This window comes from Pan paniscus, chromosome 8, assembly GCF_029289425.2.
Source record: "Pan paniscus chromosome 8, NHGRI_mPanPan1-v2.0_pri, whole genome shotgun sequence".
In the NCBI taxonomy this organism is placed as follows: Eukaryota; Metazoa; Chordata; class Mammalia; order Primates; family Hominidae; genus Pan; species Pan paniscus.
This window is the reverse complement of record NC_073257.2, coordinates 60,868,721-60,895,114: the sequence shown is the minus strand read 5'-3', so window position 1 is coordinate 60,895,114 and position 26,394 is coordinate 60,868,721. Positions and strand designations below refer to the sequence as shown.

Below are 26,394 nucleotides of genomic sequence, written 5' to 3'. Positions count from 1 at the left end.
ATCCCGGCCAACATGGTGAAACCCCATCTCTATTAAAAATACAAAAATTAGCCGAGCGAGGTGGCGGGGGCCTGTAGTCCCAGCTACTCAGGAGGCTGAGGCAGGAGAATCACTTGAACCAGGGAGGTGGAGGTTGCAGTGAGCTGAGATAGCGCCACTGCACTCCAGCCTGGCGACAGAGCAAGACTCCGTCTGAAAAAGAAAAAAAAGTCACTTCTTTCTAACTTGGTATATAGACTCAGTACAATCCCAATCAAACTCCTAGCAAGCTATTTTTTGCTTTTCCATACACCAGCAATGAACAATTGAAAGTTGAAATTAATTTTTTTAAAATCTGTCATTTAAAATAGCACCAAAAGAATGAAATATTTAGTTATAAAATTAACAAAACAGGCATAGGATCTATTGCAGAAAACCACAAAACATTGATGGAAAAAAATCAGAGATTGAAATAAATGGAGAGCTGTTCTGTGTTTGCGGATTGGAAGACTCCATATTATTTAAATGTCAATTGTTCCCAAATTGATCTATATAGATTCAGTGAATTCTCAATCAAAATCCTAGCAAGCTATTTTATAGGTATTGGCACACTGATTCTAAAATTTATATGGAAAGGCAAAACATCTAGAATAACCAACACAGAAATGAAGGAAGCATGCAACCTAAATTCAAGACTTACTCTAAAATAAACATGTAAACAAAACATGGTGATATGAGCAAAACGATAGACACGTGGATGAATGGAATCAAATAGAGAAATAGAAATAGACCCACACAAATGTAGCTAACTGACCTTTGATGAGAAGCCAAGGTAATTCAATGGAGAAAGGATAGGCCTTACACTTTTTACAAAAATCAACTCAAAATGGATTGTAGAACTAAATACAAAAATACAAAATATGAAGTTTCTAGAAGAAAACAGGAAAAAATCTAGAAAACCTTGGGATTGACACCCATGGAGAGGGCAGGAAGCAGGAGTGAGCAAAAGGCGAAATCAGACTGCAATGCAGGCACAACAGCAGCCTCAGTAGACTCCATACTTAGCTCTGAGGGTTAGCTGGGCTTTCCAGGCTGTCCTAAGTTGGGGCAAGAAGACCAGGCCTCTATGCCCCCATAATGACCAGCCATTGGTGGTGGCTGCCCCTAGGAAGGTAGTGTGTCTCTGAGAAATTCCCAGTGGAGGCAAAGGCTGAAAGGGCTGGGTGTTAGCAGCTGGGAGCTAGTCCTGGGCCATCTGGGAAGCACAACAGAGCCCATTCCAGGTGTTTCTAGATATTTACTGTTACACATAATGCTGTGAATGCACCTTTCCCTGCAAGATAAACTCCAAGGAGCAGACACATTGGTCAGGGTTGTGCACTGTGTTCTTCCCTTAGTCACAGCAGTGGCCACCACTGCACCTTGAGGGTGGTGGCCTCTCTCAGCTCGGACTCCCCAGGTTGATGGATGGGAAGGCAAGCTTTGCTCCTCTTACTGCAAGATATGTCACTGTGGCCCCATGTCCTATGTGCACCAAAGATGATGACTCCAAGGGGCCACCTGGGGAATGGGAAGGTGTTTAGGTCCATTTTGTGATGAAATCCTATTGGTTTAATATACTTTGACTATATTGTCAAGGCCATGACTCAATAACTTGCAAAAAGTTCATATGCTTTAAATTTGCTAACAGGAGTCACCACCAGGCGGAATCAAATGCCTTGAAAGCAGATTTCTGGACCTATGGAGTGGTTTGGACCCTCAAGGTGGTAGGGTAGAGCCAACAGAACAGGCAGTCAACTCCATCATACAAGCAGCATATGGTGGACATCTGTGCCCACATCCTTGCTATGGAAACAGACAGGAGCCACCTGGTGTTACTCAACCCAGCAGACTTAGCCATCTGCTAGCCAGTGACCTTGCACACACTGGCTCTGAGCCTCACTTTTCTCTTAAAATAAGAATTAACAAGACATCTTTGGGTGGCCATATGTGTGAATCAAGATACTGGGGCCTGGTGTGTGGTAGGTGCCTGGTAGATGCTCAGCAAATGGTAACTGCTAAAACAAGGACTGTAACATCTGCACTAATGGTAGACCTGCCACCAGGCACAGCATGCTCCTGGCCACATCAGGGCTGGTTCTGAGACTGCGTGAGTGCAGAACTGGAAGGCAGGGCCATTCTGAACAGAGGGTGGCCAGTCAGACACCCTGAGGACTCCCAAGATAGACTCACTCACCCACTGCAAGGAAGAGAAGGAGGCCAGATGTCTGTCCCTGTGATGCCAGCTGTGGCCATTGCCCTCCTTTCTTTGAGTCTCAGAGCACTGTGTTAATACGTTTTACTTGGGACTGATACTTCAAGCAACTCTTGTGCAGGGTAAGGAACCAAAGTATAGATAGTACCTTTCTACAAATCACAAAGATGCCCCTTCCTCTGGGCTAAGCCAGCCTCACACCAGACCCCATAGCTTGTCCAATAGAGCACCTGGTGGCCTGAATGAAGTGCCCACACACCTCAGCCAGCCACACCAGAGGCCGGGCCCAAAGTGACCCTCATCCAGGGGCCCTGAGAATGCATGCCTCACATTATCAGTTGGGATCTTTCATAAAGCCCTTGGAATATCAGAGGAGACTGAAATTCGAAACTAAAACTTGACCAGAAGAGCAAGATGCTGTGGGCATGAGCCAAGCTTCCCAGTGGCCTGCCCTGTGCAGCCCTGTGTCCCTACTCAGTGTGGAGTGCCGGCTCTCTCCCAAACCCTGCCCTGGCTGCTAGCCCAGATGGGAATGGGACAGGCCCTGCCCACCATGCCTTGAACCTAGAGTGAGTACAGACATCCTTGGACACCTGTCTTGCCCTCTCTGATTCTCCAATACAAGCTGGGTGTCCAACAGTTCAATTCAATTCAATTCATTTCAATTGTGACATTAGCTCTCCAGAGCTAGTGCAGACCACACTGGTTAGGGCTCCGTCCCACAAGACCTCCCCGACTTCAGATGCAAATGGGTACCCAGGCCATCCACACTCCGTCCTACTTGGCTATGCATTAATAGATTCCCGCAACCCCTCCTCAGGTTTGATAATTCACTAGAATGACTCACAAAACTCAGGAAAACACTACTGACATTTGCAGGTTAATGACAAAGAACGCAACTCAGGACAGCCTGCTGCAGGAAATGCGTAGGGCCAGGGAAGAGGGAGGGGCATGGAGCTTCCATGCACTCTTCATGCACAACCCGCTCCCAGAACCTCCATGTGTTCACCAACCCGGAAGCTCCCTGAACCCCATCATTTAGGGGTTTTTATGGAGGCTTCGTTACGTGGGCATGATTAATCAAATCATTGGTCATTGGTGATTGGACTTAATCTCCAGTTCCTCTCTCCTTCCTGGAGGTCAAGGATAGGGCTGAAACTTGTAACCCTCTAATCACATGGCTGGTTCACCCCCCATGCCCAGCCAGTTCCCACTCTCCCACAGTCACCTCCTTAACCTTGCCTCAGGTGCCTTTGAAAGGGGCTTTCTCTGAATAACCAAAAATGCTCCCCTCACTTCTGTCACTCAGGAAATTCCCAGGGTTTTAGGAGCTCTGTGCCTGGTACAAATATCAAATATCTAGTTCCCATCGTACCACACCCTCCACATGAGTGTCCTGGGGACAGGCGGCTCTGTCTCCTGGGAGGGCACCTTCCACAGGGCTGGATATTGGGCTTCATGCAGAGTTCGTTATTAGCAAATGCACATGGAGGGAAAGGGTTGAATATCTGCCAGGATATTCAGGAAGTTCCGAATGTGCCATGGGTTTGGAACAGTGGCCAGAGCTTCAATTCTGAAGGCAAATGCTTAACAAATATCAATGTAGCACCTCCTAGCAGCCACCATTAACAGCTTACTGGATTTCGGCACCATCTAGAAGCTCCATCTGTTTTTCACAAGTTTTCACAAAGACACTGAGGGGTAGATGTCCTTGGTCCTGATGAGGTCCCCAAGATTAAGACCCTGGGGACATCAGAATTCACAATTCACACTCAGCATGTTTCTTGACAACACCTCTCCAGTTTCCATGCCGGGCTCCTGGTCTGGAATCAGGACAAGAAAAAGACAAAATCAAGAAAGCCCCCTGGGTGAGTCTCTCTTATAATTGGCTCTGATTTAGGGGTGGGATAGGGTTAGTGTAAGAAACCAGCATAATATCAAGGCTTCAAATAGTATGCTAGTATCCATGCTGCTGGGCCAAAAATGGGGTTGATGGGACCACATGTCTCTCATGGAGACTTTTACAGTCAGTCTACCAAAGAAGGGACATGGCTGCTTTTGAGAACTGGATGTTGATTTGCCCAGGTCTCTCTTGGGACTAGATATGCTGGTGGTGAGCTGAGCATTTGGGGAAGCACTTTGTGTTCTAGGTGACAATGGTGTCACAGGGCTAAATCCTGTGCACATATAAACACACTCCTTTGCTAGGGTCCTGGGATGGCTGGGTGTGGATATGTGTGGAGCAGAGATCATCCCTGGAAGCATGGAAGCTGAGGCACATTCAGATCTTCCCTCCTCTGAGTTTGACCTGACCCAGAAGGAAAGCCCAGCAAAGCAGGTGGGTGTGTGTGTGTGTGTGTGTGTGTGTGTGTACATGTGGCAGGGAGGCCCTTCCTTTGCAAAAAGGGGCAATGTGAGCACGGTCTGGTCTATCTCCTGCTAGAATCAGACATCCTTAAATGGAAGAAAAGTGTTTCAGGGTGAAAATGCAAAATAACGGCACTAGAAGGCATGGCTCTTCACTTGAGTGTATTGCAAATATCAAGCACATGTTTTTAAAGCTGGTCATGAACTGCAACGCAGCATAATGGGGCAGCCTTATGCATGATTAGGGTGGAAGTCCTGGAGAACCTTACAGACCTGAATTCAAATCATCACCCCTCCCAAACTCTCTGTGGGACTCCAGCCCCTCAGCTAGACAAGGGGGTCACGATCACATCTAACTCTGAGAGCTGTTTGAGCTAAGATACTTATAAGAGTTCCCTGGCACACAGTCTCTGTTCCATAAATGTGATTTGATAAACAACATAAATATTCATCCCTGCTGTTAAGGGATGAGTCAAGGGAAGGGAGCTCATGATCTGGGACTTCCTCTATGACCTCACTATGAGGTAGGTATTGTTGTCCCTATTTTCCATATGAGGAAGCAGAGGCTCAGAGAAGACAAGAGACTGGCCCAAGTTCATGGAGCCAGTGAACTGGCAGTGAAGGATTTACACTCAGGTCTCCTGGGCCCCAAAATCTAAGTACTCCACATGACTCTTCAGACCTCCATGGAGTGACTCTTTCTAAAAAGCTTTATGCCAACAGACACCAGAGGAGGAAGGTGGTCACCAGGCATCACTGTCCACCTTACATAGGTCTGCCGTCTGCTCTTCCCTCATCTCTGTAGCTTGGGTTTCCCTATCTAGAGGATCACCATGATTTTCAGAGAAGCTATAACTGTTGTTAGGACTGGAACTTGCCCTTAGGGTTGGAATGTGGTGGAATCACTTCACTCTTACTGAGCTGATCTCCAACCTGTGCTGCTTTCCTCGTGGCATGAGAACTTATCTTTCTTGGAGTTGGCTCAAAATAATAGCTGTCTTCTGGTTAACCCAATCATGTTCTCTTACACCTGAAATATGCCATGGAAGTTATCTAATCCAATGCCTGCAATTTCCAAAAGAGAAAACAGATGTATTGAAGGAAAGGGACTTGGGCTGGATGGGGTGCAAAACATTGGGATGGAGCTTAAATGGGGCCCAAAACATTGGGATGGGAGACCAGGAGTGTAAAGCCTACATATTCCCGGAAAATGACCTGAACAGGTTCTCTCTCTTTCTCTCTCTCTCTCTCTCTTCTTTTGGAGACAGAGTCTCGCTCTGTTGCCCAGGCTAAAGTGCAGTGATGCAATCTTGGCCCATGGCACCTCTGCCTCCCGAGTTCAAGCAATTCTCCTGCCTTAGCCTCCTGAGTAGCTGGGATTACAAGCACACCCACCGCGTCCAGCTAGTTTTTTTGTATTTTTAGCAGAGACAGGTTTCACCATGTTGGTCAGAGTAGTCTCAAACTCCTGACCTCAGGTGATCCCCACTGCCTCAGCCTCCCAACGTGCTGGGATTACAGGCATGAGCCACTGCGCCCGGCCTAGGCCCTCTCTTTTGATGATCTCAACAATCCTTGCCAGATGGTGTTCGTGTCCCCATTTTAAAGAAGAGAAAAAAAGAGACATGGACAGATTAACTGATTCATCAAGGGTCAAGCCAAGCTCATCAGTGGCCAAGCAGGCATGGGAAGCCAAGTGTGACTGCAGAGGCTGATTCAAGAAGAGTAACTAAAAAATACACTCACCCAGCCTGATTTTAAGGAATTTAGTTTCACATGGCGAACAAAGTAATTTCAAGCACTAGTAATTTCAGGAAGTCATATTTTGTCACCAATTTGAATTTCTCTTGAGAGGAAATGTGAGAACTAATGAGTCACAGTGACCCCCTGTGCCAATTGCTATTTCAGGATGTGCTCCCCAAAACATTCTCACTGCAGCAGCTTCCATGCCAACCCCAGACCTGCCCTGGAGATCGGACATGGGATCCTCTTAACCAGGAGCTTGGTGAGGGGTCCAGGGTTCTTTAGCATCCAGGTCACCCTTTTACTTCAAAGGGCTTTGAGGGATAGAGGTGTTCCCTGACCTGGACAATCTGGGTGCCTGATGTACTGTCTGTCCTGCAGCCCACATTGTTGCATTTGGAGAGAAGTGATCACTCAGTTTTCGTGGCCACTTCCAATCCAACCTTCAACTGAGGCACCATTGCAAGTATGCCCTAGATGACAATCATTCACTCAACAGATAACTAAGTGGATTAAAGCCCCTGGAGACACAGAGCCATAAGAAGGATGAAATCTTTTCTCAACAAAGACAGTAAGAAAGCTAAAATACACAGAGCTAGAATCAAAACTGTGACCACGCAGCCCTCCCTCACATTGCCAGTCAGACCCAGGCTGCCCTGGCCAGTGCTGGCTGACCAGCTGGGCAGCAGAGAACAGTGGGCACTTCCTAGGTCACTTGAACCAGGGACTGTCAGCCTTCAACCATGGCAGGCTGGTTAAAGGCAGGAGGGTAATGCCAAGCTCCTCACTGGAGAACAAGATAGGACTGTCTCCAGAGCTGATGGCTATGTCTGCAGGCTGGCAGTCCCTGGCATGGGTCACAGAGGCACATTTTTAAAGTAGCCACCCTAGGACCAGAGGCTTTTGATCTTTTAAAGAACTGAAAAACTAACTAGATTGTATTATTGACCAGAGTAAAATATTCTGAGAATAAGCATTGAGTATGGGGAGGCAGGGAGTTGTGTCTGCCCAGTGGGTGATGAGGAGCCTGCCTGCATGTTTCCCTCTCCCACTACTTTAGTGTCTCTTAAGAGCAGGAGACCTGCTTCTCCAGTTATCTGTTTAATAACCAGTGTAAAGGCAGCCATATGCCTATATTTGGTAGAGGGCCAAATAGGTAACAAGTATCATGCTACATGCTTTAAATTCTTGATCTCATTTAATCTCCAAAACACCCCTTGCAGGTGACTATTACTACCCTCATTTTATAGCTGTGGTAACAGAGGCACAAAGAGATAAAGTGGCTAGTCTGATCCACTCAGCCAGTATATGATGGTCAGATTTTGATCCCAGGGCTGTCTAATTCCAAAACCCAAGTTCCAAACACAAAGAAATGGTAAGTGTTTGAGGTGATGAATATGCTAATTACCCTGATTTGATCATGAAACATTGTATACATGTATTGAAATATCACACTGTACCCCATAAACATATACAATTATGTGTTAATTAAAAATAATAATAAAAGCAAAAAGAGGGTGCTCAACCTCATTAGTAATCAAGAAAATGCAAATTTAAAAACTCAAACCCAACCAAACAAAAGAAGATGTAATCCCCAAGGCAACCACTAAGAAAATAACCCAAAAATATACAGTAAAAGAAAAAAAGGTCTTAAAAGGGTATGACAGAAAATGTCTTTTTATCACAACAGAAGGCAGTAGTTGAGCAACAAAAAAAGATACATCACACATAGAAAACAAGCAGCAAAATAACAAAAGTAAGTCCTTCCTTAACAGCAGTTACATTAAATGCAAATGGACTAAACTCTCCAATTTAAAGGCAGAGACAAGCAAGACGGATTTTTAAAAAGTCACATGATCCAACAATATGCTGTCTAGGAAGACTTTAGATTCAAAGACACAAATAGGTTGAATGTGATAGAAAAAAAATACTCCATGAAAAGAATAACCAAAGGAGAGGAGGAGGGGCTACACTAAAATCAAACAAAAGAGACTTTAGGACAGAAATTATTACAAAAGAGAAAGAAGGATAATATATATTAGTAAAAGCATTAATCTTTCAAGAAGATATAACAATATAAACATATATTCACCTAGCTAGAGCACCAAAGTCCATGAAGCAAAACCAGAAAGACTTAGAGAGAAATAAATGGTGCAACAATAATAACTGGAAACTTCAGTATCTCAATTCCAATAACAGAATAACTAGACGAAAGACCAGCAATGAAATAAGACTTCAACAACGTTATAAATCAACTAAACCTTTTTTCTACAGCCACCACTCCATGCCCCAACATGCCCTGAGTTTGAAGGCTGAGGCCACCCAGGGTCAAATGTAATATCTAGGGATGAATAGATTTTAGATGGAGGATACTAGGATAAACAATAGTGTGATTTATACTTTTAACAAATCTGGCATATCTAAATCCTCCACCATTTGGAGTACACAATAGTTACCATTTACTTAAATTATTTTCTGAATAAGAATCCAACTTAAAGTATTCAGTGTGTAACTGAATAAATATTATAATATGAATTGCATAGGAAGCTGAGTAAATAAGATTATAAATGACCTGAAAAGTATTATTATCAAAATGACAGAGATGACAACATGTTTACATGAGGCAAGTTTAAACCAACCAAAATAAATGAGGCAAAAATGTAAAAATAAGGACTTCTTGCAAAAATTAAAGAAATATAAAGCTGTAATGGAGATGTACATGCCTTTAAAAAGATAACTTACTAAAAATGCAAGTATAATGTACTTTCATATACAATGAAAGAGTCTTAAACAAAGGTATGTAGGAATAGCCTGGATGGCCATGCAAAGGCAATCATGTATTGGGCTTTCTGGAAAGAGCAGTCATCAGTTGCGAGTAACACACCAAGCTTGCTAGAGTGCTCTGCACATCCTGCTCTTCACCTCTTGATGTGGGCCTCCCACTTTTGTGAAGTGACAGTGAAGGCCATGGTGTTCGTAACTGGCAGCCTGAACTCCTCCCTCTGAGGAAGGTGAAGCAGCAAGGCCTTGGAGCCTGGGCTTCAAGTCCCAGTGCACTGGTGAATTTGGCCAGAGAGTGGGGAGACGTCTTGTCATGGATGTTGAAATTAATGTGAAACTCCGACCTAAATGTCTTTGTCTATGGGCAGAGGGGTGGCTCCCTACTCCGCACCCTATGTACTTTGTTCACTACCTCTGTGAGAGAACTAACATTTCCTCTCTCCACCCACAGCCTATGGGCCAGTTCATCTCCCCATGCTGGATTTCAGCTCATACCCCAGCATGGCTCCTGAGCAGTACAAGGTGGTATAGTCAGAGCTTTGGGAGGCTGGGAACTGAACAGAAGAGCTGGATAGTCTAGGCAAGGAATGATCAAGGCCCCAACTGAAGCAAAGTGGAAATGATTTCCATGGCCAGGTGAAAAGAACCCTGTGGCATTGCACAGTGGGAATCCATGAAGATAAAGAGCCAGAAGATATGAGTGTGACTCCTGGCTCCGTCACTCTTGATCTGAGTGACTCGAGAAAGTCCCTTAACATCTCTGAGCCTGCTTCTCCATCCAACCAATGGATATGATAATGTCTGCCCTACCTATCTGAGATGGGAAGACAGTGTATGAAAAACACTTAAGAAACTGTCAAAACTTTAAGAAAAAAAATGTACAAGTGTGTGTACAAACATACAGCTCTGTGGCTCAGGATGAGCAAGAATCAACTGTGCTCCAACCCAATAAACTCTGTGAGGAACTGTATTGATTCATTCTTTCCCAAGACTTTGGCCCAGAAAGCTCTATTTTCACAGCTTGAAGTAAATCTATTTTCTTACTGATCAAAGGTAATACACTAAAGTGTATCACACATTAGAATAGTTTGCTCATTAGCTTTCCAGGTTGTTTGCAAATCAAATTATTTGGTGTTCTTTTGTTTTTGAGGTATTTGAGTTCCTTGTATATAATGGATATTAATCCCTTGTCAGATACATAGTTTGCAAATATTTTTTCCACTCTGCAGCTTGTCTATTCATTCTTTGGGTTGTTTCCTTCGCTTTGCAGAAGCTTTTTAGTCTGATGTAATCTTATTTGTCTATTTTTTCTTCTGCTGCCTTTGTGTTTGAGGTCTTCTTCATAAAATCTTTGCTCAGACCAATGTCCTGAAGCATTTTCCCGATGTTTTCTTTTGGTAGTTTTATAATTTTAGGTCTTACATTTAAGTCTTTAATCCATTTTGTGTTGATTTTAGTATACAGTATGAGAGAAGTCTAGTTTCATTTATCTGCACATAGATCACATAGATATCCAGTGTCCCCCAACATCATTTATTGAAGAGAGTGTCCTTCCCCCAATGTATGCTCTTGTGCCTTTGTCAAAAATCAGTTGGCTGTAAATCTGTGGATTTATTTCTGTGCTCTCTATTCTCTGCCATTGGTCTATGTGTTTGTTTTTATGCCAGTATCATGCTGTTTGGTTTCCAACACTTTGAGTTTATTTTTAAGTTCAGTAGTGTGATGTCTCCAGCTTTATTCTTCATGCTCAGTATTCCTTTGACTACTTGGGGTCTTTTGTAATTCCATACAATTTTGGGCTCATTTTTTCCATTTCTATGAAGAATGTCATTGGTATTTTACAGAGATTTCACTGAAACTGCAGAGAGTTTTTGGTAAGATTGCCATTTTCACAATATTAATTATTTCAATTCATGACTATGTGATGCCTTTCTATTTTTGTGTGTTCTTTTCAATTTATTTCATTAGTGTTTCATAGTTTTCCTTGTAGAGATCTTTCACCACCTTGGTTAAACTTATTCCTGGGTATTTTTTTGTAGCTGTTGTAAACAGGATTGCTTTCTTCATATCTTTTTCCACTAGTTTGTTTTTGGTGTATACAAATGCTATAGGCTTTTGTATGCTGATTTTGTATCTTACAAATTTACTGAATTTGTTTATTAGTTCTAAGAGTTTTTGGTGGGGCTTTTAGGGTCTTCTAGATATAAGATCATGTCATTTGCAAAGAGGAACAATTTGACTTTCTCCTTTGCAACCTGGATGTTCTTTACATCTTTCTCAATTTATTCCTAATTGCTCAGGCTAGGTCTTCCAGTACTATGTTAAATAACAGTGGTGAGAATGGGCATCCTTGTCTTGTTCCAGATCCTAGAGGAAAAGCTTTCAACTTTTCCCTATTCAGTATGATGTAGGCTGTGGTTTGTCATATATGGCCTTCATTGTGTTGAGGTACATTCCTTTTGTACCTAACTTGTTGAGAATTTTTTATCATGAAGGGATGTTGAATTTTATCAAATGTTTTTTATACATCTATTGAGATGATCACATGGCTTTTGTGCCTCATTATGTTGATCTAATGTATCAAATTTATTGATTTGCATATGTTGAACCACACTTGCATCCCTGGGATAAATCCCACTTGATCATGGTGAATGATCTTTTTAACATGCTGCTGGATTTGGTTTGCTAGTATTTTGTTGAGAATTTTTGCATCTATTTTCATCAGAGATAATGACCTGTAGTTTTGTTGTTGTTATTGTGTCCTTATCTGGTTTGGGCATCAGGGTATAGCTAGGCTCATGGAATGAATTTGGGAGAATTCCCTCCTCTTGTATTTTCTGGAATAGTTTAAGAAAAAAATTGTACTATTTCTTATTTAAATGTTTGGTAGAATTCTGCATTAGGTCCTGGGCTTTTCTTTGATGGGAGACATTTAATTACAGATTCAATTTCATTACTCATAATTGGTCTGTTCACGTTTTCCATTTCTTCTCAGTTAAATCTTGGTAGGTTGTATATGTCCAGAAATTTACTTATTTCCATTAGGTTTGAAAATAATTTATTTATTTTCATTTGTTGGTATATAGTTGTACACATTAATCTCTAATGATCATTTGTATTTAGGTGGTTTCAGTTGTAATGTCTCCTCTTTTGTTTCTGATTGTATTTATTTGAGTCTTATTTCTTTTTCTCATACTTGGTCTAGCTAATGGTTTGTCCATTTTGTTTATTTTTTCAAAAAACCAACTTTTCATTTTGTTGATATTTTGTATTTTTGCCTCAGTTGCACTTATTTCTGCTCTGATATTTATTATTTATTTTCTTCTACTAATTTGGGGTTTGGTTTGTTCTTGCTTTTCTAGATTCTTGAGAGGCATTACTAGGTTTATTTGAAATCTTTCTACTTTTTTGATGTAGCATTTTTTGCTATAAACTTTTCTCTCAATATTGTTTTTGCTGTGTCACAAAGATTTTTATATGTTGTACTTCTGTTTTCATTTGTTACAAGAAAGTTTTTTAAATGTCTTTATCAATCCCTTGGTTGGTCAAGAGCATGGTGTTTAATTTTCATGTGTTTGTATGATTTTGAAAGCTCCTCTTATAATTGACTTCTAGCTTTATTCTAATGTGATCAGAAAAGATACTTGAAATAATTTCAATTATTTCACATTGTTGAGACTTGTTTTATGTCCTAAAATGTGGTATATCCTGGACAATATTCCACGTGCTGATGAAAAGAATGTATATTCTGGAGCTTTAGGATGAAGTGTACTGTAAATGTTTGTTAGGTCCATTTGTTCTAAAGTGCAGTTTAAGTTCAATGTCTCTTTGTTAATTTTCTGTCTAAATTATCTGTCTAACACTGAGACTGAAGTATTGAAGTTCACAATTATCATTGTATTTGGGGTCTATGTCTCTCTTTAGCTTTAATAATATTTGCTTTGTATATCTGAGTGGTCCAGTGTTGAGTGCACAGGGGATCATATCTTAATTTAGGACACTCTAGTTTGGACTAATACCAACTTAGTATCAATAGTATTACAAAAACTTTTTTTCTATATATCTCTGTTCCCCCCTGCCAAATTTATGTTATTACTACCAGTTACATCTGTATACATTGTGGGCCTATTAATGCAGGTTTATAATTGTTGTTTTACATAGTTGTCTTTTAAATAACATGAGAAAAAGTGAAGTTGCAAAAAAATTAATAATTACGTATTTGCCTATATGGTCATCTTAAGTACTATTTTTATTTCTTCATGTGAATTTCAGTTACCCTCTAGTGTCTTTTCATTTAGCCTGAAGGACTCACTTTAATAGATCTTGTAGGTTAGGTCTGCTAGCAATTAACTGTCTCAATTTTTGTTTATCTAGAAATGACTTGATTGCTGTTTTACATTTAAAGGATAGTTTTGCCAGATGTTGAATTCAGTTGACAGGTTTTTGTTTCAGCATTTTGAATACATCACTCCACTGCCTCTGGCCTCCCTAGTTTCTGATAAGAAATTAGCTGCTAATCTTACTGAGGATCTTTTGTGTATGACAAGTCATTTATCTGCTTTTGGGATTCTCTCCCTGACACTGGCTTTTGACAATTTGATTATAATGTGACTTAGTACAGATCTCTGAATTTATTCTATGTGGGATTCATTGAGGTTGTGATATATACAGTCATGTCTTTCATCAAATTTGGAAAGTGGCCATTATTCCTTGAAATATTCTTCTTCTCCTTTTCCTCTTTTCTTTCTTGGACTTCCTCTATGCATATGTAGGAAAATCTAGGAGACATTGCAGGTTCAATTCCAGACCATCACAATAAAGTGAATGTCACAAAAAGAAAGCCACATATATGTTTGGTTTCCCGGTGCAAATGGAAGTTACCTTTTCACTATATTGTAGTCCATTAAGCATAAAATGTATATAATTTAATTTAAAAAGACTTTATTGCCAAAAAATGTTGACACCAAGACACTAAGTGAGCACATACTACTGGAAAATTGGCACTGATAGACTCACTTGACACAGCATTGCCACAGATTTTTAACTTGTAAAAAATGCAATATCTGCCAAGTGGAATAAAGTGAAGCACAATAAAGCAGAGCTCAATAAAACAGGGTGTTCTTGTACTTGACAATATCCCACAGGCATCTTAGGCTTTGTTCATCTTCTTCATTCTTTTTTTTTTCTGTTCCCCAGACTGAATAATTTCATTTGACCTTCTTCACATTTACTAATTTTTTCTTCTGCTAGCTCAGATCTGCTCTTGAGTCTCTCTAGTGAATTTTTTATTTCAGTTATTGTACTTTCCCAACTCTTAAATTTCTGTTTGGTCTTTTTATATAATTTCTCTGTATCGAAGTTCAGTACTTGATGATACATCATTCTCCCAATTACCTTTAGATCTTTGTACATGGTTTCCTTAAACCTTTAAATATATTTTAAATAGCTGATTTAAAGTCTTTGTCTAGTAAGTCCAATATCTGAGCTCCATTATGGACAGTTCTACTGATTGATTTTTCCCATCAAAAAAATAAGCCATACTTTGTGTAGCTTTGTTTCTGGACAATATTTTTTGTTTCTTTGCATGCTTCATAATTTTTTGTTGAAAACTGGACACTTTGAATTGTATAATATGGCAATTCTGGAAATAAGATTTTCTCTTCTTTCCAGGATGTGTTGTTGCTGCTTGTCGTAGTTTCCATCTTTTATTTGTTTAATAACTTTTCTGAAATAATTTTTGTGAGTTATGTATTCTTTATCATCTGTGGTCATTGAAGTCTTTGTTCCATTAGCTTAAGGGTCAGTTAGCGATTTGACAGAGATTTCTTTAAATACCTGGGGGCAAGGGGTGCTCCCATATTTTTGCTGTGTGGGTGTGTTGAAGCATGCCTTCAAGACTCAGCCCAGAAGTTTACAACCGTGTTTTAGCTTTCACTTTCTGCTTGAGCAGAGTCTAGAGGTTGGCCTTAGGTTAGAGTTTCAGGTCTTTTTGGGTCTTTCCTGATCATTCACACAACCTTGGCATGTGTATGTGTATGTTAGAGCTTTTCAAAGTCCTTACTCTTCAAAGCATCTTGTTTACCAGCCTTTTCTCCAGAGCTTTAGGTTAGTCTATTTTTTGCTCCAACTATTATCCACCGCCTGAGGCAGCAGTGAGTAAAACATTTTCCTCTAAATGTTTTTGACAAAATTCCACAGATATCTGCTTTAGCATTGGAAGAGTTCTGGGTTAGGTGAGATGAAGGCAAGCCTTTGAACCAGCTTTTGGGTAACTACCAAATAGGTCAAAACAAATAATTTTAGCTATTTGCAAATTAAGTCCATTGTGCTTCCTACAGTAATGATACTGTCACCAGGGCTGTCATTTGCAAGACTCTTGCTAATTGGAGAGCTGGAATGGGACTAGGGTAAGTTAAATTGCAACAAACCTTGCTGTTCTTACTGAGACTCAGCTGGGTTTTCCTGATTAAGCATTCCCCTGGCTGATGCAAGCTGTCGGTTAGTTTCTAGATTCCAAAACACTGATTTGTCACTTTTTTGTTATTGTTGTTGCTGCTGCTACAGGAAACAGAATTTTGAAATGTCTTACTCTTCCATTTTAACTGACACCGTTTTCCTCAGCTATTTATTTTAAAAATGAGTGTTCTGTATTATATTTAGCATGCTGAGTATGGGGCTTTTTTCATAAGCAGATTTGGGGAGCATGTAATCCATAATGTTCCTGGAACTGGAATTCACCAGTCATTTTCAATCCACTTCAGTTTGGCACCCTACTCCACTCCTACAATGAATCTATTCTTGTTAAGGTTATAAACAACTCTCCTTTGCCAAATCTGTTAAATACTGTCCTCTTCTCAACTGTCTAACTCTCTCATCAGCATTTGACAGAGTGAGACACTACCTTGTGAAAACACTAAACCTGTTTTGGCTTTTATGTTACCATATTCCCCAGGGTTTTCTCCCATCTCTCTGCCCATATTTGATTAGCTCCCTATTTTAGTCCATTTTATGCTACTATAACAGAATACCACAGACTGAGTAATTTATAGTGAACATAAATGTATTTGGCTTACAGTTCTGGAGGACGGGAAGCCCAAGAGCATGGCACCAGCATCTGGTGAGGGCCTTCATGCTATGTCAGCCCCAGGCGAAGACAGAAGGGCAAGTTAGGGCAAGAGAGAGCATTCAAGAGAACATCAACCCTGCTTTTATAACAATCCAATCTCACAATAATGACATTAATTTGTTCATGAGGGCAATGTCCTTATGGCCTGATCACCTCTTTAAAGACTCACATCTTAATACCATCAAAATGGCAATTAAATTTCAGCATGAGTTTTGGAGGAGACACTCAAACCATAGCACTTCCTTGAGTAAACTTTCGTCCTCCTTCTAACAATCCTTAGATGTTGGAGGTTCTCATAGTTTGGTCCTGGCCTCTCTATTTTTCTATTCTTTTTTTTTTTTTACATTCTTCTCAGTGGTCTATAAAAGTTATATTCCTAGCCAAAACTCTCCTCTAAACAATATAGTCTTACATCCAATTCTCTTCTAAACTTCTCCACTTAGATGTACTTCTGTCATATACCACAAGGGCATGGCACCATGAAGTCTGGCCTAGGTCTAAGAACTAGCAAGACTGGAAACTTGGGTTTGGCTTAAGTTTCCTTCTATCTGGTTCCAATAATGGTCCAGAAATTAAGAAGATCAACTGATACAGTGAATGCTTGGTTTAAGAAATTCAAACCAAGGGTTCTTCAAACGTACCATCTTCCTACTAAACTATAAAGCCCTTGTCTTTTTTTAACTGGGATAGATGAGTACTGAGTGTATTTGGCAACTAGATGCTCATCAGTGACCTCCAAGAAAACAGTTTCTGTCACATGACAGTGGTAGTGGTTACTGAGGCCATATCATGATGACGAGTATTAACTGCTCCATTAAGAAGCATGTGACACACAAGAGAGCCTTAAAAGAAGAGTCACTGAGGCCTCACTAAAGCAAGGCAGCACATGTGCACGAGACTCTCACAAAGGCCAAAGGTGTACACTGAGATGCGAGCTGGATTTTGAAACAGATGAGGACAAAAAAAAGGTTGGGAGAAAAGAAGTGTTGGTCAGAGGTAGGAGGGCATCATCCAGCAGCACCTTCTGGTGAGCTGAGATTACTATCGGTCCTGACCAAAAGTCCAGGGTTTTGAAGGACGACCTGTGGTTTCCAGCCTGAGACATACAGTGATGAGGCTGACAGTATAACTGGGGAGATAGGGAAGGAAATGCCATCAGTGAGAGAATGGAAAAGTGGGGGACTGCACCATCTGTGCCAATTTAAAAGGATTAGGAAGTGAGAGAGGAGAACAGGAATGGGGAACATGGCAGAGAGGCATAATGTGGGCATCAGTTAGAATTCTGTGGGTTGTGAGTCACAGAAAGGAAATCCAAATCAGCTAAAGCCAGAAAAGAGAATTTATCGGAAAAATCCTTTGTAAGCTGGAGGACCAGGTTAGAAAATGGACAGAATGATAGTGGCTCCAGAGAGCCTAAAAGCAAGAAGCACAAGTATAGTCTTCTTGCAGGAAGAGCCTGGGGAGGACACCCCTGCAGAGTGCCACCTGTGGAAAAGCCTCATCATCACAGCAGGTGTCATCACTGCCACCAGTGCTGAGAAGTCGACTCTGTCCATCTCTGGGTCACACTCAAGATGAGATTCAAAACCCAGGCAGGGTCATCTGCTCAGCTGAGCCTCAGCCACATGACCATATCCAACTGCCTGCCAGATATAGAGCAGATCCATTCTTGTAGCTTCCGAAGAGGGAGATGGGGAATTCCTCCAAAACAGGGAGGGGCTAGACATGGTACAGCCAAAAAACAAATTCCATTCCACTATAACAGATGAGGTGAAGAGGAGGCGTAATCTTGAGAGCAGGAAAGACTTGAGGGAGTTTGTCAACTTGGAAAAAAGCACCAATGAGGGAGGGATTAAAGATGCAAAAGGAGGGGAAATGGATAGAAAAGCAGGAGGAAGTTGGCTGGGTGTGGTGGCTCACGCCTGTAATCCTAGCACTTTGGAAGGCCAAGGCAGGTGGATCATGAGGTCAGGAGTTCAAGACCAGCCTGGCCAACATAGTGAAACCCCGTCTCTACTAAAAATACAAAAAGTAGCCGGGTGTGGTGGCACGCACCTGTAGTCCCAGCTACTCAGGAGGCTGAGGCAGAACAATTGCGTGGACCCAGGAGGCGGAAGGAAAGTGAAGGGGAGGGGAGGGGAAGGGAAGGGAAGAGAAGTGAAGGGAAGGGAAGGGAAAGGAACAGGAGGAAGTTACAGGAGGGATCGAGGGTGTGGCATCTGCTCAGAACAGTGGGGCAGGGAAGAATTTGACTGTGGTGAGAGGTGTGAGCAATGAGAGAAGGCGCCTGGGAAATTTCCACTCTTTCTATCTGTTCAACAAGCAGGTATTTTCTCGAGGTAGAAGGCTTGATTTTCAATAGTGCAAAGCTGATCAAAATGGTGATTTATCATTTTCTAAAATCTGACTCTTTACCTAAAATCTGACTCTTTACCTAAGTTTCAGGGAAGGGAATCATTTCAGACCTGCTTCCTTGTTGGTACGGTTGTGGAAGGGCAGGGGTTGCCTTTGGAGCCTGGGCAGCTGATGCAGCGACCGCCCCCCTTCTCTTCTAGGAAGGGGGGCAGCTTTTGGGAATCTCAGTGCATCATGTTCCCAGGACCCAGAAACAGGACTGCCATATAGCGAGGACATGTTTCACTCTTTCATCTCAGCCTCTAACTCCTGAAAGCAGGGACCCTGCCTAGCACAGGGTGTCAGACCTGGTAAGCTAGGGTCCCTCCGAAGCTGCTTTCCAAGGTACCCTGTGAGAACCCAGCACTCACAGGCAGAGCCTGTGCTACTATCAGTCCCACACTCACTCTAATACAAGCTTCCCCTTGTGAGAAACCCACAGACTTTACAGCTGAATAAATTCTTTACCTGAAAGCTGCTCAATTCAATGAGCAGCCCAGATAGTTGTCCAAGTGGATCAAAGAGTCCTAGGTGAGTAGTATTTCCATGAATCCAACATTTACAGAGGCTTAAAATTGAGTCTGCAAGCTCTAAAGCCCAAGTGTGGTAGGCATGGAACTAAGCCGCTCTGAGCCTGCTTCTGTAAAGGACTCATTGCCCAACTGCAGGAGTGAAGTCAGCTGACAGCTGCTAGCTGTTAGCTCTTTTACGGTGACCCTTAGCTTTCCAGCCAACTTCACCTGCTTCTGTAAAGGACTCATTGCCCAACTGCAGGAGTGAAGTCAGCTGACAGCTGCTAGCTGTTAGCTTTTTTACGGTGACCCTTAGCTTTCCAGCCAACTTCACTCTCTTCTTGGGTGGCTCCCAGCCAATGACTGCACAAGTCCTGGCCACCTCTGCCCAAACCCAGACCCCTCCAGTGGGTCATCTGCTCAGAGCGCCAGTTGGGCTGGCAGCAATACTATCAGGTATGCAGTGTGCTCTGATACCTTCCTCCCCGTCCCTGCTTCCCTCCTTTCCTGAGCAAAATGTTAATCCCTAAAAAAACTCTTATCTCAGCATCTGCCACTGGAACCCAGCTGAGGCACCACTCATTCATCTATTCAGCACACACTAGGCATCCTCTGACTTAACTGTTGCAAAGTTAAAGGTGATGTGTGACAAGTGCTACAACAGTGGTTGGAACAAAAGGTTATGGTTATGGTGCCTGAGCCAATGCAGTGCCCCTAAGTCACCTTTCCCACAGACCAGGGCTGAATGACTCTAGAAATCATGCCCAAGGATACAGGTTGCAATCCAGGGGCTTTCCAAGCAAAGCCTCTGTGCTCCGGTCTGAACTCTCTTGCTCGGTATGTCTGGATGGTTTCCTAGTGCCTAATTCTGCGTCTTTGTTCTTCTGTCCAGGATCCCAAGACAACAAAGACCCCAGATAGGTAGAAGTCCAGGCTTTAGACCCCTTCTGGGGTCCTGGGCTGTCAAAGGGAGGGTATGCCATGGACTGCAGGGTGTGGGCAAAACTGAAATGAAAAGCCAAGGCAAGGGGACAGAGATGGTGGAGCCAAAGGGCAGAGACAGACTTTAGGCCCAAGGCAGCAGAGCTGAAGCCAGGAACAGTGGGTGGAGAGAAAGGCCATTCCCTCTATGACAGAGCAGCCTGCAGTGCCCAAGTGCCCAATGGCAGGAAGACCAAGGACAGGCTTACAGTACAAGCAGGGCAAGGCCACCAAAGTGGCGCAAAAGTTCACTTTTGATGAATCCCACAGTTTCCCAATTTAAAAATCTAGGAAGAATTTTTTTAATTCAGCATATGATAGGTTTCGTATATAGATGATATTTAAATTATGGGTGAGGGGGCAGGAAAAACTCGTACTCCTCTAAAGATCTCGCAACAGGCCTTGTAGAAGGTCCCCGTGGCCTTGGGCATGGAAGAAATGGGAAATGTTAAAGGTGCCGAACTCCATACAGCACTGAGTGAGGAGGTGGTGCTGGAACAAGGTCTAGAGGGATGCATCAAAGTTCAAGAGGCAAAAAAGGGCAGGCAGAGTGGAGTGTGTACCCAGTGAGAATGTCGGCTATAGTAATGAAGAGGACCAACTATGAAATGACTCAATACAGTATAAGTTAATTTCTCTTTCTCTCAAGATGCTTCCAGGTTGACAGTGAGGGCTTGGCTCCATGCAGTCATTCAGGGCCCCAGACTGCAGGGATTCTACCATATTCTACATGGGAATTCCAAAGTGGTCCCATCCCAGTCAACCAGAAAGGGAAATGAACTTAGAAGGGTAGCAAGAGAAGGAATCCTGGAAGCCAGGCCTAGAAGTAACCACATCACTTCTGCTCATGTATAATGGCCAGGATGCAGTCACACCTAACTGCAAGGATGCTGGAAATGTAGAACATCTGTGCGTTCCCAGGAAGAAGGGGAGAACAGATCCAGGTGGAGAGCTGGCATCCTCTGCCTAGAACAGGGAGTCTACAGTGACTGGGGCAGACAGAGTGAATGTGGTAGAAATGGGCCAGAGGTGTGCTGACAAATGCTTAACAACCAGCTCTGTAGAAGAAAAACAAAACAAAACAAGACATCTAAGCTCTGATTTACTGCATTTGCTAGTTTTCTTGGTGTAAATACTCCCACAACATTCAATTTCAAACTACCAGCATGATGTCATTGAACATTAGAGTTGAGAAGAGATGCATGGCAGCAACCCAGTATATATTATCCACCATGTAGAAACAATAGATGTCAATTACCTGAAGAATAATAAAATGTAGTAAAATGATTTGGAAATTATGAGTTTTTAGTGCTTGTTACCTTTGTCTTAAATAGTTTATTTAATTATAAGTTTATATACATTAATTTCTAATGATCTTCTTGCTAAACAACTGGCTTACAAAACTCCTGAAAAGTTAACAATCAGTTATGTCATTGGTACTCTCCAGCTGGTCCGGCCCACTACTGGGATAGACAGAAGAAGAAACCAAAGTATGAGGGTGGGAGCTGCCCGTGAAGACCTTGAGTGACATGCAAGGGAGCTGCGGCATCGACCTCCTGGCAGCAGGAACAGAGAGTGCGCTAAGCAGGCAGGCTGGGGACCCAGGTGCTGGTGACCCCTGGGCAGGCATCACAAAGCCAGAGTAGCATTGTTTCTCTCCTCTGCCTCCAGAAGGGCTTACTCTGGTCCTCCATGCAGCTTCTGGAACAGGGGAAGCAGGGCTTTGCTATCTATATGTCGCCTTTGTGCAAATTAGAGGAAAGCTCCCTCTTCTAGCTGCACACCTCCCCACCTCCCTGTGCTGGAACACAGGGCTTTGCCAATGGAGCCCAAATTCAGCCTCCTTACCTCCCTCTACTGGACACCTTTGCGCAGTGCACAGACCATCCAACAGCACCTGTGGCTCTGGGTGGAGTTGTCTCAAGTTGGGGCTTGGAACAGATGCCCTTTCCACTTTCTGACCAGGAGATTTATTCGCAGATGTGCCTCTCCCTGAGAAGAATCTCCCTTAGGATGGCAGCCAGCAAACACCCCATGTGCAGTTGTCTTCTAAAGCTGTGGTTCTCAACCCTGGCTGAATCCCTAGACGAGCTTTTACAACTCCCAATGACAATAAACACTGCAGACTAGTTAAATCAGAGCCACTGGGGGTGGGACACAGGAATTCACTGTCAGAGCTCCCTAATGTGCAGCCAAGGTTAGGAACTACTGTTTTGAAGGTATCCTGGCTCTGGGCCAGTTGATGCTGATTGGCAGCCATCCCACCAACAGGTGTGCATTTCAATAGATGCCTTCCGGAGACTTCTGTCCATTCAGTGCTCAGCTTCTGTCCCTGAACAGCCCTTAGAAAATACTGAATGATTCAAGGCAGGATGCCAGGTGAAGGCAGACCTAGGACCACTGCTGGAAAGGGGCAGCACCGTGCAGGCAGGCACAGGGCAGTGGAGAAGGAGGCATCTGTCTCCGCTGCTAAGCTAGACCTGTATCTCCCACTCCTTGGTCTGGGTGTCCCACTTATAAGTGAGAAGAGTAGGGCTGGTTCTTCAAATAAAAGCTTATAGGAGGTCACATGTTCAACAGATCCCCTTGCGCTGCCCTTGTCCCCACTCCATCCTCCCACAAGCCACCCCAGAGGAAGTGGGAGGCTCCCAGGGCCCTGCAGATCAGGGCTGGTAAACTTCAGGATGAAGGGGCTCCAATTCCTGCCTCTGTGGACCCTTCATCTCAGAAAGTACTGAGAGCACAGTCTGAGGTTGGAGAGGAGAAAAGAGCTACTTTGCCCACCTGCCCCATTTCCCCAGCCTTCTCAGACGCAGAACCTAGATCGACTCCTGCCCTTTTCCCAGCCTGACTTCTGGGGTGTGAGCCCAGAGCCTGTGGTTTTGTCCACTTCCAGCTCTGATCCCCAGAAAAGCAGGCGAGTGAACACAGTGACTTAATATCATCAGGGAAAACAGCTGCACAGGAAAAGCGCCTGGGGGTGGTTTCTTAACCAAAACAAGCGTGAGTGGACCCAGACTAAGTCTCAGGGCATTTCCTTGCCTCTGACTTGGATGAAGTGGTCCAGCCTGCATTACTCACATATGGCTTCCTGATTGCTCAAGACATTGTCACAAGCCACAGGACTTGCCCTGTGACCCTGGTGTCGACATGAGATTTTCTAGCTTGATATTCTCCCCACTCCTCATGGGTGGCCCCTGTCCCAACCAGGGCTTGTACCTCGCCTTAAAGGAAAAGGAGGTCAGTTCTGTCATTCAGTGGTGTTTCTTGGATCTGCCCATGAAGCCAGAGTTTCCTGTGAGGCTTCTGGCCTGAGTCAGCCTGGGGCTCAGGGAGGGCATACAAGAGGGGCAGTACAGGGACATAGATAAGGGCCCAGGGGAAGTGCTTAGTGGCTCATTCTGCTGGTGGAATCAGGAGAATTTCACTGGGGAATTGCCCAAAGAGGACAAGGCAATGTGAGGAAGGGCATTCCAGAGAGAGGGAACTGCACATGCAAAGACACAGCTACATGTGCAAAAACACAGAGGCACAGGAGAGCAGGGGCTGCACATGCAAGAACAGGAATACACAGGAGCAAGGCATGTGCAAAGTCACTGGGGCGCACAGAAGCAGGCGCTGTATGTGCATATGGTTGTATAGAGCATCGGCAAGAGATAGGTCAGAGAGGAGGCCACGGATGCTACCATGAAAGAACCTGGAATGTTATGCCAAGGTACTCATTCATCCCTCTGAGGAGCAGCTGAAGACCAGAACAAGTGACTTGATGCTGAGTAAGACAGCTTTGTGTCCATGGACTCTACCTTCTCCCACCAGCTTGGCCATGTGGCTCACCACATCCTGGTGAGTCTTTCTTCTTACTCTGCGGTCCTCCCCTCTCCATAGGGCACACTCTTCCCTAGGGAGGACTGCCACAGTGATCTCCTGGTGGGCTCTCTCCTTCTACAGCTGCTAAAGTTGATTACATACCAGTAGGACACTTGGGGATCTGTGGACATGGGGCACTCGAGGGAGTGTGGAGGGTCAGATGGAGGCCATGGCCATCTGAGCAGGGGAGGACATTGTTCAAATCCCTCTTTACCAGCTACTGAAAGGGTCACACAGTTCTCAGGCCCAAATAGCCAGACCCAAGCTCAGATGCCTAAGAGGATACACGGAGTGATTATCAGGGGCACAGAGGCAGGTCACCGTTCAGCAAGTTCATCGGGGGCTCAAGCCAGGAGCTGTTACCATGCAGTGATGGGAATAGGGTGGAGAGGCTGGCATCACAGAGCAGCAGGAGCTGTAGACACAGCCCTGGGTTCTGGTGACCGCCCTGCTGCTCAGTACTGTATGACTTTGGGCAGGTGATTCAACCTTGCTGTGCCTTATTTTCCAGATTTGAAATGCTATATATATAGCACCTGCTTCAGGAGTTTGAGAGTTAAATGAGATATTGAATGTAAAGCACCAGCCTCAGTGCCTGACACGTAGTAGGTGCCTAATAAATGATAGCTATTGTTATGATTGCATTCCTTGGGTAATTTTTAGCATCTTGAGGCTGGATTCCCCTCCTCACAAAGCCCCAGTATACATCCTTTAAAATTATGCCAGCATCAAACAGAAACATGGCATTTTAGCAGAGATTCACTATTCAATTCAGATCTTCCTATGAAGAGCCCTGAGTTAAGTGCTTCCTGCCCTCTTATTCCTGTCACCTTACTAAAGAGGCATAAATAGTATCCCTAACAGGCATCTTCCTGTTGGGAGTCTCCTGAGGAGTTTACATTGCCGGGCTGCTTGCTCCTTCCCAGACACACCTGACTTTCAACACGTAAAACAGTGAGCAGCTCATAAGCGGGTCCCCGTGGGCTGGGCTCTGGGGGGGTCTCGGCTACCTTCTCACCAAAGCGCTCTCCCACCCGGGCTTGGCAGGGAGTGCGGCTCCCAGGCGGCGGCTGAAAGGCGCATTTCTTCCAGCCTCAGCAGAGGATGGCCGGAACCCCAGTACCCTCTCCCGGGCCAGGACCGCGCCCGGCGTCTCTGGCTGGCCCCGCCCCTCTCGGCCCTGCCCCGCCCCCGCGCTCAGCTTGGACAGCCACGCGTGCGCCCAGGCCAGGCGGAGGGACTGCCCCGCCCTGGTCCAGTGATTGATCAGCAGTGATTACTGAGGCTTTAATGGTCCGCTTGGATGGGAATTAATTCTGGGATGGATAAATAATGCATCGAGGTTTATGTAGTCCAAGGCGAGCCGTCCGTCCGGAGCCGGGAGAGGTAGCCGAGGGAGCCTGACGGGTGACGCCAGCGGCCACGGGGCCCCGAGAGAGCAGGACATGAGGGGCGACTGGGCGCGAGGACGAGCAAAAGCAAGTGGATGACAGCATGAACGGCCCTGCGGGGCTGGCCGGACGGCTGCAAGAACATGCTGAGCCCAAAGATCAGGCAGGCCAGGAGGGGTAAGTCCAACTTTCTGGGGTTTCTCTGGGCACCGCATGTGCCTCTTGGCAAACGTGCGCGGACACTTGGCCAGCTGTCACGCCGTGTGTCACATGGGGCGGGCGTTCTGGGACCATTGCCGCTGAATAGTGAGCATCCTCCTGAGGAAGTGCCCTTCCTCGTGAAACTCCTGGGCTGGGTGGGGACGCGACCTGAAGTTGCAAAAGGGCGGTGGCCGGCTTAGTGCCCCAGTGGGTGTGCACACTTCGCCCCACATTCCACATTTTACAGAGGCCCTCGGTCGCTCCAGGTGACCTGGTGGCAACTTTAAGGAAACTTTGCTTCTTTACTAAAAAGGAAATGCCCAAGATTTGCCCTGTGGCCAACACAGAAGCACCCCTTACCAGGGAAGGCAATGCCCTGGCTTCTAGAGACAGCTGGGTGCAAGCGAGGGTCTTCATTCCTGCTGCTTTGCAGACAGTATTTCCTCAAGCAGGCCAGGGGCAGGCAGGCTTTCCTGCCATAACACTCAGAAAGCTGCAGGGTCTAGGGGCAGGACGGGTGGATGGGGGAGCAGACTCAGACCAGCAAGAGATGGGGGTCAGGAGAGTCCAGGACTGGGCTAGCCAGCCTGTGTCCAGCCAGCGACCCAGCACAGTGACCTGAAGACTTGGCCACTGTATGGAGCTAGAGACAGCATCTCCATGGACAACAACTTCTTAGCCACGGAAAGTGTCATTTTGAATGAGAACATCTGTCTTTTACAAAAATAGAATGTGTCTTTTCAGGTGGCCAGTATCTGGGAGGGCTGAGCTCCTTTTGTAAACAATGAAGTGGAGGAT

General features: G+C 44.3%; 1 protein-coding gene across 25 annotated transcripts in view; it reads left to right on the top strand.

Annotated features, from left to right (window-relative positions):
• ARHGAP22 (Rho GTPase activating protein 22) overlaps positions 1–26,394 on the top strand; it is a 249,146-nt gene that overhangs the window by 30,051 nt on the left and 192,701 nt on the right. For 3 of the 25 annotated variants that reach the window (XM_057298880.2, XM_057298879.2, XM_003809040.6), the window contains exon 1: positions 25,161–25,572. The exons of 21 other annotated variants lie outside the window; for them this stretch is intronic. In XM_057298880.2, the coding sequence (XP_057154863.1) occupies positions 25,539–25,572 (34 nt within the window). In that variant the 5' untranslated portion in view covers positions 25,161–25,538. Of the gene's footprint in view, positions 1–25,160; positions 25,573–26,394 lie in introns of those variants that run through there. One more of the 25 variants, XM_034930490.3, reaches the window with a different exon arrangement.